Source organism: Pezoporus flaviventris, unplaced genomic scaffold (genome assembly GCF_033815535.1).
Source record: "Pezoporus flaviventris isolate CSIRO_AGI_PZ_B2104156 unplaced genomic scaffold, CSIRO_AGI_Pfla_v1 ptg000097l, whole genome shotgun sequence".
NCBI classification, from domain to species: Eukaryota; Metazoa; Chordata; class Aves; order Psittaciformes; family Psittacidae; genus Pezoporus; species Pezoporus flaviventris.
In genome coordinates, this window is record NW_026892645.1 from 4,405,377 (window position 1) to 4,419,106 (window position 13,730).

The 13,730-nt window shown below is 43.4% G+C and overlaps 2 protein-coding genes across 6 annotated transcripts in view; one reads left to right on the forward strand and one right to left on the reverse strand.

Annotated features, from left to right (window-relative positions):
• Positions 1 to 40: 40 nt before the first annotated feature.
• Positions 41 to 11,190, reverse strand: GFI1B (growth factor independent 1B transcriptional repressor). Of its 2 annotated transcripts, XM_061476789.1 has the most exons (7): positions 11,036 to 11,189; positions 5,622 to 5,750; positions 4,218 to 4,364; positions 3,399 to 3,661; positions 3,004 to 3,141; positions 2,370 to 2,535; positions 41 to 1,927 (listed from the first exon to the last, which is right to left on the reverse strand). In XM_061476789.1, the coding sequence occupies exons 2-7, from the start codon at positions 5,734 to 5,736 to the stop codon at positions 1,749 to 1,751; spliced, it is 1,008 nt and encodes a 335-aa protein (XP_061332773.1). In that variant the 5' UTR covers positions 5,737 to 5,750; positions 11,036 to 11,189; the 3' UTR covers positions 41 to 1,748. The 2 variants fall into 2 exon arrangements, with proteins under 2 accessions (XP_061332773.1, XP_061332774.1); XM_061476790.1 differs by lacking the exon at positions 4,218 to 4,364 and having other exon boundaries at positions 11,036 to 11,190.
• Positions 11,191 to 11,309: 119 nt separating this feature from the next.
• Positions 11,310 to 13,730, forward strand: part of TSC1 (TSC complex subunit 1) — a 32,017-nt gene continuing 29,596 nt past the window's right edge. For 2 of the 4 annotated variants that reach the window (XM_061476768.1, XM_061476767.1), the window contains exon 1: positions 11,311 to 11,437. The gene's annotated coding sequence lies outside the window, so the exon portion shown is untranslated. Of the gene's footprint in view, positions 11,438 to 13,730 lie in introns of all 4 variants that reach the window. The other 2 variants (XM_061476766.1, XM_061476761.1) reach the window with 2 other exon arrangements.

Sequence of the window (13,730 nt, forward strand, 5' to 3'; positions counted from 1 at the left end):
AATGGGTATTTTTAACATGGAATACACTATGTTAGCCCAGTTACCAAGAGGAAACAGATTTATCAGATAAATCCCAGCAGGCCTGTACATGTTATCACTGTCTGGTATAGTGCAATAAAAATATACATTAGAATAAGTATAAATACATATTTACAGTGTACAAGTAAAGCCAGGATTACAGACTCTTGAGCTTCCAGAATGAATATTAATGACTAAAAGGGGCAAGTACATTTTAGGTCTTAGGAGAATAACTGGAGTTACAGCAGTGTAATTGAAGGCAGGACGGACTTCTCTCCTGGCAATAAATGAGTTTTCCACTTGGACCATGTCTTCTTTGCCCATGATGGCCCATTCTCCAAGCTACTTCCCACTGATGTCATTCATTGTCCAAGGCCATGTGTTCAGCAATGTAGTTATGGAGTGGGCTGTGTGCTGCTACAATGCCCTGCTTAACTGAAAGCACTTGTCTTTTTAATGCTATAATAATACTTTGTCCTTCCCATTAAGAACTGGAGGGACCCTATAAACCTGAGTGAATGACTCCACATCACCAGGAGGGGTGGAGAAATAAAAGCCCAGTGCAGTGACTTGCCAAAGGTTATATAGTGAGAACTTAGCACAGCTTGGAGGGGAACTGGCTCTTTACTTGTTCCAGTGCTTTGCTGTAACCCCTAGACCTGGAAGAAGGAGGAAATACCACAGCTGTTTGTACAACATTTGTAAGGTACTTGCGTACTCTGCCAAAGTGTACAGGCTGTGTCACTTCCTCCTTTAAGAGAGTGGCTGGAAAGCAGAACTCTGGCCCTTGACACTGATATCCAAGGGCCATTCCTGACCATGCAGTGATATGGGATTGCCCAGGACACCTCTAAGTTGGTATGTCTAGCATGCAGCGAAATACTGTGGGACATACCGGCCTGGATGCCAAGAGCAGCCAGTCTCTCTTGTGTGGTACTGAGACATGGGTCTTATTAGCTTATGCCTCATGCTGTGGCATGGCTCTCTCTGGAGCTTGGCTGGTTACCACTAACCCAGGGATCTTTGCAGCACAGTACATATGGGGAATGCATTTAGAGACCCCTGTTATCAGCTAGGGATAAGGAGCTGTTTTCTCAGTGTTTTCCTCCCACTCCAAGCTAAAAATACAACACAGTTAACTTGTCATTTGATCACAGTAAATGTTCTGCTGAAAGAAAATTACTTTAGGTGCCTGTTGCCAGAATTTATGACCTGGGCAAGTCTCTGCAGAAGTCTTGTCCAGGTTGAACACAGCTCACTGAATACAGTCTATTTGCATGCCCTGGCCTTATCTTCCTAACCATCAAAGCAGAACATGGTTACAGCACTAACCTGGCACAGACTGTAGCTGCCACTAGCCCGGGAGTTCCCATCTCACTGCTGGTTCAGTCTGATGAACCAAATCCTGCACATGGTATAAAACCAGAGTAATAGTGACCTTGGAGGAACTCCTCTGGCTTTGCACGTGAGCAGGTGATGTTAGATATGGGCTGGTACCTGTTGTTAATTGAAAAGTGAGAGCTCCTGCAGGTTTCTTTGTCACCTACTGGGATGCGCAAGGCCCTGGTGTGCCAGAACTCCAAAGCCAATGACATGACTTTGCCAGTCCCCAGGGGAACACAGAACACTATATGGGCTTCACAGGGTAGGCAGCTCCACAGTGGATGGAGATGCTGGGGAGAGTCTTCTTCCCTGGAGTAGAAGCTCCAGCAAAGACTGGGAGCCATCCCTCACTTGAGACTGTGTTGGGTCTCTCGGTGCCTCCGTAGATCCACCTTGCGCTGGAAGCCCTTAGCACAGAGCTCACAGCTGAAGGGCTTGAACCCGGTGTGCTTGCGGCTGTGAGTGATGAGGTTGGAGCTCTGGCTGAAGGCTTTACCACATACCTGGCATTTGTGGGGCTTCTCCCCTGCAGGGCAGAGAAAATGTTAAGAAACACTTCCACAGATGAGAAAAGGGAGGTAGAAATGCCCTTTAGCAAATGCAGACCTGACTGGCTATGCTTGGGTGCAAGGGTGCTGCCAGCCCAGCTGTCCTGCGCTCTGATCTAGCACCAGAGGGTGAAAAGAACCAGAGGCAGTATGACCCATGCCCTGTCTGCATCCAGGGCTAGGTATAACCATGACAAGCACCAGAGGCTGGTCAGTAACCACCTCCTTGTCACACAGGGGGACATGCATCTCAGTGATGCTTAGACCTTCTGCATTCTTACCGCTCAGGGAAGAAGGACAGTCCAGTGCCTCTGGGCGCCTATTTGCAGTCCAGTATCTCTGTGTCTGGGGTCTATGTACGTGTATCAACATGATGGACTCTAATTTGCATTTGCTTACTGGGACTATTTTGTTTCTCACCAGTATGGATGTAAGTGTGTTTCTTCATATCCGACTTCTGGTGGAAGCGCTTGCCACAGTATTGGCAGGGATAGGGACGTGTGTCTGAATGGATCAGCAGATGAGTGGAGAGGGTGGAGGAACGTTTGAATGTCTTCCCACACATCTTGCACTCAAAACTTCTTTCCTGTTACAGAAAGAAAATCACAGGAATGTCTGTGGCTGCAAGACATGTGACAGATCTTGAAGAGTGTTACAAGTGTTGAGAGTAGTAGATTTGCTAAGCAAATCTCCTTGGCTCATGGACTGATATGCGAGGTGCAGTACAAAGAGAATGTGGGAGGGATACTTATGGAAATGGATTATGTCTTGTGATCCAAACTCCTGTGCCCTTTAGGAGGAGATGAGGCACAGAAGAGAACAGGTAGCAACAATCCTCCACTCCCATCCAAGGAATTCTCAAGGGCAGTCTGTGATTTGTGAGACCATGATCTATGGTCTTCAGAGCTCCCACCATTGTCATTGAGTGCTACAGGAAAGCCACCTCGTTTGTAACCTTAGAAATGTCACTTCCTTTATGATGGAGAAAGCAATAGCTAAGGTCCAAGCACTCCTGAGCTCTGGAGAGCTGGTTCTCTGGAAACATGCTACCCACCTGGGAGTGAATATTGGTATGCTGTTCCAGGCTTACAGCGTGTCCAAAGGTTTTGCCACATACTTCACAAGCAAAGGGACGTGTCCCACTATGAGACCTTCGGACATGGACCTCTAGTCCATGGGGAGTGGAGAATACCTGCAAAATAAAATGTCAGTGATTTTTTTAATGAGGTAGCTGCCTCCATCTCTGTTTTAAATTCCTTTTTATTTGAGTCTTCCCTCGCATGGGCCGTGTGAACTGCATAATTCCCAGTACCCTAGTCAGGAGAACAAGTAGGTACCCATTTTGAGCTGCATGCATTGCACTTTGTTGTAACCCAGTGAAACACTGATGTATGCAATTAAAATCACTCCAGGCGCTCCCCATCCCTGAGGCTCTTGTCTGACACGCACCTTGTTGCACTTCACACAATGGTAGGTTTCCATGTCTGAGGAATAATGCATGCTGTAATCCAGAGGGGGCTCAGTGCTTGGCAGGAGGTGGCTTCCATACAGGCTAACTGGGTGCTCCAGAATGGCTGACTGCATGGTGGGAGACATCTGTCGGTAGCTGTATGGCAAATGGAAAGCATCCCAAGAAAAGCCGGTTTTGTAGAACGAAGGGGTGCTTGTCGTGTTAGTGCAGTCTTTGATCTGCAGACTTGGGATGGCCATCTCTGAGTTTGCAAAGGAGAGGGAGAAGTGAGTGTCACGCCTGCAGCTGGGCACCAGCCAAAATGTTCCACAGGTACCACTCCTCCCCCATTTGATGTCTTGCCTGACCTTGGGAATTGCAATTGGTAACTCCTCCTTTTTTCATTCAAATCCTGATTCTCATACAAAGCTCCTATTCTGACTTTGATTTCAGTCTCAGGAAATTTTATGGGAGAGAGAATGCTAAGAGAATATTAACCTCTCTACTAGCCCTGCTTCATATGATATTTGAACAAATATCATGAGAACACCTGCCTTGACCCATACAGCTACATTAGTCCTTGAGGTTTGGAAGCTTGCTCTTTGGGAATCAGCATCATCCTTCAGGGAAATGCTGATCTAAACCAGAATCATAAAGGGAAATACAGAATTCTCTTGATGAGCTCTGCCTAGGCCAAGTTTTACCACTGATGTCAAAATGAGAGCTGCTATTTACTGAAAATCTGGACCCAGATGTAGGGTCTCCATAAGTCAGCCCACCCCTGACCTCGTTTGCAATTGTGGCCTTGGGTAGCAGACCTTGAGCTGAAGGGCCCGGTGGCATCCTGCTCAGGTACTGGACAGGGACACTTTCTTCTTTCAGTTCAGATAGGTCATTTTCTTGTTTTGGAACCGCACATTCTAGGTCCTGTTTCTTTATGTCCTCCGGTGTCTTGTCACCTATGTCTGCAATCACATAGTAGTGTCACAGTTAGTTTGTTCTGGATGTTCAGAGTTTATTAAGGTGGGTTTTGTACCTATGTATGAGCTCATGCTTGGATACATGAGTCCGTGCTCATTTCCCTGAATAAGTGCAGAGTGGCACAATCAGCACAGCAATCAAGGTCTATCCGTTGCTGAGAAAGGGAAATTCCAAGCAGGATGAGATAGGTAAGGTAGAGGGGAGCAGGAAGAAATGATAGAACACTTGATATCCTTTATAGTTAGAGAAAACCCTACAAGGCCACAATCTATAACAATAATTTCCCTATTTAAAACTATTTTCATTTGTGTGGGTAACTAACAATCACTGATTTATTAACCTCCCCACCCCTCTGCTAAAAGAGTTCATTATTGTTAACCTGAATTTATGGTCAGCCAAGTAGGGAAGCAGAGAGGGGAGGTAACTGCTTACGCAGCTTTGCCTCCTGCCCGCACTCCCATTTCTCCCAGCCCCTAAAGGGGCCAACCAGCATTTGTTAGAGGTAGACTTTATAATAAGAATCTAAAATGAACAGAGATCCAGTTTGGTTGACATCTGGCATCCAAACCCTCTTGTGAGGGTCACACAACAAATGGTCAAAGGATGATGGAAGCAACTAAAATTTAATGTCACCTTTCCTTTTTATCAAACTTATCATAGGGCTGGACTCTGATATGACAGTCAGGGCTAGAACAAAGAGTATATTGATCCTGGATTTGAATAAAGAAAATTTGAATGGTGCCTGAAGGAAGAGGGTAATTGCCCCAGCCTTGCCACTGCTGTGGGACAGCAAGAGCAGGAGCAGAGGGAGGACAGCAGGCCTAGGCAGAAGCAATGTTGGTTTGTGTTAGTATGGTATATAGCAGCTGGCCCTTCACCTGTGAGTGTGCAGGACTCCTTTCACAGTCAGTGTTAGGGTATCGCTAGTATTTTCCCTCTCTAGCTGTAACTTTTCTTGCAGATCATCAGGAGGAGGTGGTAACACTGAGGTAGAGAAGGTGTAGGTCCTGCGAGAATGTGTGCAATGAACATAGCAACAATCTAAATTTAGTTTCAGTGGGACAGTGTGAATTTGGCCTAAAGAAAAAGGGCACACAGCAGGGGATCAGTCTGTCCTTAGACTAACATCCCTGTGTGAAACCCATAGCTGCTCTCTAGCTCACTCATCCTACTCAGTTTGCCACTCAATTATTGATCTGCCTTGGTGTATTCTTACAAGCCCAGTGGATGGATTGACTCACCAGTGAAGGGAGAGGTTACTGGATCCCAGGTTAGTATAGGCAGGTCATCTTCCATGAAGCGGTGCTGATGGTAGGTATGAGCCTTTTTGCTCTTCACCAAAAAGGAACGTGGCATTTTCCATTCACTGCCTGGGCAGAAAGATGGAAAACCGGCAGGTAAATCTCTGTGTTTGGGGGGTATTTTCTCATGTATTCCCCCAGCACATGTAGCAGTGGCAAGTATTAAAACTCTTCTACTAGGGAGACGGAGAGTTCATCTCAAAGGTCCATCCACCCAGCTGAAGAGCAGGGAATGTTCCATGTGTTTAGGTGCTTGGTGGATCTCAGCTCTGGGGAAAACAGAGAGTTGTGGAGGGGGCTAAGCAAATAAACTTCTCTGCCACTGCATGTAGAAATGGGATGGCAGACTGAAATGAGATTGCAGATTACATTATTCTTTGTAAAAACTACACTCCACAATCTACCCCTAGTTTGAGGCAAAGGATTACTGCTGTCTTTATATTATAGATGGCGAAATAGAGACATGTTTAAATTGAGTTCTGAGCCAGAATGCCTCTGTGGTAGCTCTCTGCTCTGGCTGCAAGACGCAGTGCATCTGAATTTACCCTCCCCGAGAAACACTGGTTTGAAGGTTGAAGATCACCCCTTTGAGAAAGGATCTGTCTTAGTGTTTGTATTGCACCTTGAAGAGCACAGTCCTGAGCCATGACATGGGCTTCTCTGTCAGATTGCTGCAAAAATAATTCTAGAAACAACATCAGTTGGAGAGACAAAAATCCCCACAGCCACACTGTGTGGCAGGTTTCCTTCTTGTTGGTCAAAGCTGGAGTATTTTGTGTTCTGGCTGACAAACAGCAGTCAAGCAGAGGCAGAGCAGAAGTGCCGGTTAACAGAGGTAACTTTTTGGATCTGATTCAAGTATCACAGACCGTTGAAATGTTGGGTTAGGAGCAAATATAAAATGCTGAAATTTAATCAAACAAAATTCTCTTGCAATGCATCTGTTATCTTTACTACCCAGAACCCAGCCCGCCCTGTGCCCGCTCCCCAGGGCTAGTAACTGTTCTCATGGAGGCAGTATGACAACAGGCTCAATGCTGTGTGTGGCAATATCAGCTGGCACCTTATTTGCATATGTATTTGCATTTTCCCTTATAATTGTTCAGGATAGTAACACTAAAAGCAAATCTTGCTGTATTTCATATGAAAAGTCAGCAGTGAGTCTGGCTCTCTGTTGACCGGAAAGTGCATTAAGTTTCTTTTCATGGAGCAGCTCAAATGCAGCCTACTTTTTTACTAAAAAACAAAGAACAGTTTGCTCCTGTTAAGTAGGAATGACCTGAAACATCTGTGTAAGCCGGGACAAAGCAGTGTAGGCTCCTGGAATCCCAAACAGCCAGGGATGAGTTCTGAAGTGCCCACATTACCTCTACATGCTGAATATAGTCACACAGCCCAGTGATGTTTTGTTTAAAGGTCCAAGAGCCACATTTACACTGGTGCCTATGGCTGCAGGTGCTGTGGAATTCACACAGTGAGGTCTGCTGTGGACAAATGATTGCCAAACCTGCTGTGGTTGGTGAGAGTCAGGTGCTCACCAGCCCAGCTGCCTTTGGAAGCAGTTATAGCTGCCTTTTAAAATCTGGTCCAAGATTCCCACTGCTTCTTCTATGACTTCAGGGATAACTCTTGGTGTCTCTTAACCATTTTTTTTTTCTTATACAATGACTCACCTGTTTTTCTTCATCTTTTTCCAAGAAATTTGCATGTAACTTGAGATGAGTAAGAGAAAACAGAGGCCAAGAGTAGATTTGTTAATTTAATTTTAGAAAGAGGACAAAACAGTGCTGAGAATGAACCATAAGTATGCCCTTGAGGGAAGGGACACTGAAGTACATTGCTGTATTTGCTGTATTTACTCTCTTCTAACTCTCTAATGAGCTTACTTCAAAGATTTGTAACGTGTGTCTCTGCCTAGTGAAAAGCTGCAGGCGCAGAAATACCTCCAGCTTGGAACAAACACAAGTGTTCTGCAGTGGGTATAACCCTGAAGCAGTGGGTATAACCCTGAAGCAGTGTGCTCTGCTAAGCCTGTGCACCTCATGTCCTACCAGAAGGGCTTAGCTTAGAGGGTCTTGCTGCTCTTGGTTAGTCCCTGATGTGTGCATGGACCTGCACTCTGCATCACAGATGTGCCCCAAGCTGAAGTCCTACCACAAACCTTTTCTGCGTGGAATTTCCACTCATAGCAAAGGGATTTTCCCATGTTGTGGGGCAGGCTGTGTCCACAATGGAGGGTGTTCATACCAGTAAGCTTTAGACATTGCATTTTTCTGCCTGAATGAACCAGTTAATTTCCCATGGCTTTCTACCCAGTGGAGGAAGACACTCCGGCAGGAGGTAACTCTGAATGTAAGGTGAAAGCCTGTGCCTAGCAGTGTCTGTTGGAAGAGTTCCTCTTCCTGCCCACTGGCTGAAGGACCCTATGGCATTAGCTGGACAGCTTAGCCAGGTAAATTACCCAGAATTGGAGATGAGTGCATAAACAGTCTTGCAGTTCTTTATGATAGTACCCATATGCTAACTACACAAAGGCAGTAAGTGCAACCTCTCTTTTCTGATGGTGGTTGGAAGTAGATGCATATGAATCAATGGGATTTTTCTGGATGAGTTTGCCCCAGCATATGTGAAAGTCAAATTTGGTCCAGTATCTTGACTGCTGATAAGGGCCTCTACTGAGCACAACGATCTTTAATGGACTACTGAGCGTTACAAAAGGAAGTTGCCTTCCCCCACCCCATTTTACAGAGAAAACAGGAACTGGGAGCCCAAAGCATAGTTAATTAACAACTGCATTGGGCTGTCTTTGTGATTCACACAACCAGGTTAGAGGAAAGCTAGAAGCACAGATTGTAAGAGGAAAAAATACTGTCTGTCCTTGAAACTGAAGATTATCTGTAGCAAGTGATCAGCTGCTACTAATGGCTAACTATATTTCACAGGGAAAGTAGTGCTATGGACAACAGACCCCGCTATGTCTTAAAGTCATTGAAGCTTCTGGCAGAATTTAGCTTCAACCTTTTGCTAAAAATTGAACTCTATTTTTATGGAGTCTGTTCTTGCCAGCCCCTGTGGCAGCAGTTTCTACCTTGACTGGCAAACACACAAGGGAGCTCATTGCTTGGGCAGGAGTGCCTACTGCAAATGGAAGTGTCATGGCACTTTTTGTTTCAGTGCAGGATATAAAAGCAGTAGCTTGCTAGAACTGACACTCTTATTTGTTGCCATTCATGTAGCTGTACAATAGTGTTGTAGTAGTTACCCCTGAGGGGAAGACAGCCAAAAGGACCCAAGAGAAAAAAAATGTTTCACTGTTTTAGTGAAAAGAAGCACCTTAGAAGGGCTTCTTTTACTGGTTATAAATATCAGACCTCAAAGCAGACCCAGCATTTGTGTGTTCCCCTCCTATGTTCAAACTCAAAGTTCCTTAATCCTCAGTGATGCTCTCTGATGACTTTGCAGAGTATCACATGAAAAACTGTAATGTAATACTGGAACACTGGAGATTATGAAAAAAAAACCAAAACCCAAACCCCAAATTAAAAGATTTTTTTTTTAGGGGGTGGTTTCTGACTTCACAATATGAATTTCACTTGATCCCTGGTGAAGCCCTAACTTCTGCTCCACTGCACGGCATCTTGGAGTATCCAAAAATGCAGGATTGTGCCCTTTGGTATAATTCAGAAGACATCCATATTCTCAGTGAATTAGATTGGGAATCTGTTCTCTCTGATTCCTTCAGTGGGTAAATTTATAATACAAAACACTCTACTTGGAGCAGGTGTTTGCAGGATTGTGCTACCCTGAATCAGGAACCCTGTTTGCAGCGTAAGTTCCATTCTAAAGCTGACTTCCATTTCCCTCTAAATTCAGGTAATCCTGTTCTCAAATTTTCAAGGTTAACTGTAGAGATTAAACCCTTCTTTCTGCTACACTCAGTGGAAATACTTAATTTTAACTTGCAATTTATATATGTCTTCATGTGAGTTGATGAGTGTACAATGTTTTAAGCTAGAAGAGGTTTATTTCCTTCCCATTGCTTAATTTATATTGAAATCTTATTATTGCTCTTTTCTGTTCTTTCTGGCAAAGGTGAAGTTTCCAAAGATAAAGAATAGTTTGTCTTTCAGAAGACATTTCTGAAGAAAGAAAATCACAAAACCAGAACACAACCTGTTTCTGGAATTTTTAAGAGCCCAAATAAAAGGTTTTATGTATTCCTGATTCTTTAAATATAAAGTCATATTTAAAAGCATTTCAGTTCATTATAACAAAATTAATCATGTATCACTCATCCACCCTTGCAAAATCAAATGTTCTTGGGGCAAGATATTTGAATGTGGGAGTTTTTTGTGGAAAAATGAGCAGAACATCTGGAATTCCTGTGGTAAAACTGGGCAAATGGACATTCTGGCAGGAAGAGTAAATTATGATAGAAGATTTATCCAGTATGAATGGAAATCCTTGTACATCTGTAGTATATAGAAAGATGTTCAGAATGTAACTGCAGCATTTGTTCTTTAGAAACCTCATTTAGCTCGTAGTGATGTTGGGAATGCCACTGGTTTTACCAAACTTTGCCTAGGCTTCCATGGATAAATATATAGTGTGATCTAACCAATTCCACATCCCCTTAACATAGAGATGCACTTACTGTGTGAACTTGCAAATCTTTTGCTTTCCTGCTTTAATGTATTGAATCAATCTGGTGGTATATGAGGAGCATCTATAAATAGCTAATTCCATATGCTAGAAATTGTTACCCTAATCAGCGTATCATCCTTGGGAAGGATGGAAAAATAAGAAAATGAGAGATTTGAAGCAAAAATCCTAAACAGGAGAGACTGAATTTGTGTAAAGCACAACCGGCACAGATGAACTGATGTCAGCAGAGGTGTGCTGGTTTCTGAGTTCAAAAGTCTGGCCCCGTAAAAGAGCAATTAAAGGGAAAAATATAGCACACCCTCGCCTCAATACTTAAGTATCAAAGTTTACATATAGAGGCTATTCCTGCTGCATGAAGCTTGCTGGAACACAGGTGTATGAGACCATTGTCACATCTTTTCTATTTTGTTCTATTATTACTATTTTCATATGTGAGAGTGAAGTAAGTATATGGCATATACTGAAATAAGTATATGAAGTAAGTATCTGGTATAACTTTAAAAGGCTTAACTCATTTGAATGAAGTGAACCATTATCATAAAGGAATCCTCAGGACAAGTGATTTAAGCAGTGGAATATGTTACATATTTGCAAACACAAGCAAAGAAGAAGAAAAAGCTCAGAAAAACATATCAGAGAAATGAGGAAAACAATTAAATTAAAAGTGTTTAAAAGAATAAATCAATCACCTCTTTGGGGGACTTTGCTTTACTGGGTTCGCCTTGAAATCTCCCCAGACAAGCGAGATGTCGTCTTCTCTCTGGACTCTTCTTCCACTTTTTCACTTAGTCGCAGGCTGCTGAAATAGATACTTCTCCTTTTTTCTCTCTCTGTTTTTTTGCCCCTGTTCCCCTCCCTGATTTTTCAATCAGATTATTTGTGTCAAAATCTGGCGGTGAAGAAACAACCAATAGAGAAGCAGAGCCCGGACAGTATTTGCTTATCAAAACTTTCCAGGACTTTGAAAACTTGAAGAGAATTCACGATGCCCAGCTCGAAACCCTGGCAGCAGCACCCTTCACTCTCTGGGGCAGCTTCGCCTTCTGCAGGAATACTCCTTATTGACACAGAGCATGACACGGTGAAATAAGGTACCAAGCAGACATTTGTTATTTTGTCTTAAAAAAAAACAACCTCTTAAGAAACCTGTATTTTTACACACATTCATCCACGCATCGTGTCTTTCACAAACAGGCACACCATCTGTCTCGCATACACACACTCACATACTTCGGGCTCATAAACAAAGCCATGTAGCACATATGCACAAAATTATTTTATCCAAGAATGGATCTGTTATCTCTCCAATTTCCAAGGCAAAAGGAATAAATACTTGCATGGTAATAACTGAAAAAGATGTGTGTTAATCAGCCTTCATTTTTCTAGGCATATGTGTGTGCAATACGTACGTATTTGAGGCATTGCTCTATCTATATACAGCTGTATAGAGGATATAAATATAGATTTAAGAAAGCTCATTAAGCAAGCTCATTAACAGGCATCTTTGCAAAACGCTCTTCAAGAGCAGTAATAAGAATTTGCACTTCTAACACTTGCTTTCAAAAAAGGTTTGAAAATGGGTTTGCAAAAGTAAAATAATTGACTGCCACCCCCTCTGTAAGGGCAGGGTGGAAGGAGGGAGAATGAAGCAGAGGCAATGCCTTTTCTTAGATCACCTGGTTGTTCTCTAGCGGAGGTAGGAACAGGAGCTGCAGAGCAGTGAACTTCTTTTCAGAATCCTTGGTCATGTTTCTTATTTAGGGACAAACTTGAGAGCTCATCTCCCCAAATGCTGAGGGGGGTGTGTGTAATTCCTTGATTTCACCTCTTCTCTGCCACAGTTTTCCTGACTCTGCAAGTGTCCAGTGTCAGGAGTTCTATGTGCTTTCAGTATTCCCTGTGCTTACAGCACACTGTGCATGGCTGGAACTGGGACAGCGAAGATGCCTTCTGAGAAGTTTATAATCTAAGACATATATAAGCACACAAGCAGCTGTTGAGTGCCAAGGGACATCACCAGCAGAGAAATACCTTTAGAGCATGGAGTTTTTCTGCTGTATGTGAGCTTTCAAACACTGCTTTCTACAGTCAGTTGTACTAAACCATGACTCAGTCAGGTTCCTTTTCCTACCACAGCTCAAGGTGGTGAAAGCACCAGGAATCAATAATAACCTTTTTACTGCCCTGCAACAGGGTCGGCAGCAGGCTGGCATTTCCCTGATGGAGCAGATGTGGTCCAGAGACGCTTCAGATTGATCACGGAGGTATTTTGCATCCCGCCGTGGCAGGCAGTGGTCAGGTCTGATGGCCCTAGCGCTCTCTGCTGGGACAGCCACAAGTAACAGCCCTTGTCATCGCGGCTGTCATTGCCCCATGGCACTGGACAGACTGTGCAATGGGGTTTGATGCAACGCGGAGATAGGAGTGTAGATTTCACCCACATTGAGAAAGATTCTGATTTTGATCTTAACCCATCTGTCATTTACTGAACATAATTAATTCTTGTTGTTTATAGAAGCAAACAATCCCTTTTCCCTCTCCCTCCTCCCCTCCTTATTTATCTAGCTGGGTTTTGCATGAAAGAAACATTCCCAAGGCATTGCACTAGCACACTGATTTGCATTGCCTTAAACACAGGCATGTGAGAGATTACATTTCCCGCTACAAAAACAAGCATTGTAACAGAAACCCAAAATGTACATTGCAGCTTCAGGGTTTCATATGAAGACAGTTACAGGAATTAAACAAAACAGGAAAATTACAAGCTGCTGAAAGGATCGAGATGTTATTTTATGAAACATTGGAGCTGGCTTCTGTCAGCACCCTTGAGCATAGGCTTCCCGTTGACATAAAATGGCTCTTAAAACCAAAGACAGTAAAAGCAAGTGAAAAAAAAGACAGTTGTGCAAAAAAATCACATAGAATGTTCAATAAAACCAAAGAACACTGGCACAGTCCTTTGAAGAAGGAGGATGATGAATACACCTCCCAGTGTCAGCAAACTTGTATAGAGCAGCTGTAAATAAAACATCTGTATCAGATGTTTTGCTTCCCAAAGTAGCCATTGTCTCACAAAGACCAGTTATAATTGCATACAAACTGATGCTGGAGATAATGAGCAGAGATACCCTCTTTTATGACTATTACCGCTGTGCTAGATTGCCTGAAGAGGGATGGGGACACTGCTGTGACCAGTTCAGCTCTCACCCACCCCTTCTCCCTTTATTTTATTTCAGGATATTTAGTTTATTTCAGGGCATTTATTACAGAGAAAACAGTTGCAGGATGGGAGAGCAGTCAGCTCTTGCCTTGGCTTGTTGTGTTCTTACTCTTGATTTCTGTTTATGGCTTCTGTTAAACTTATCAGCTCTTCTCTCCATTGAA

Coding starts and splice junctions, on each gene's coding strand:
- GFI1B (XM_061476789.1), bottom strand. CDS start 5,736: ATGCCACGTTCCTTTTTGGTGAAGAGCAAAAAGGCTCATACCTACCAT. Junction 2,536..3,003: donor ATACCAATATTCACTCCCAG/GTGGGTAGCATG, acceptor TTTCTGTAACAG/GAAAGAAGTTTTGAGTGCAA. Junction 1,928..2,369: donor ACACACTTACATCCATACTG/GTGAGAAACAAA, acceptor TCTGCCCTGCAG/GGGAGAAGCCCCACAAATGC.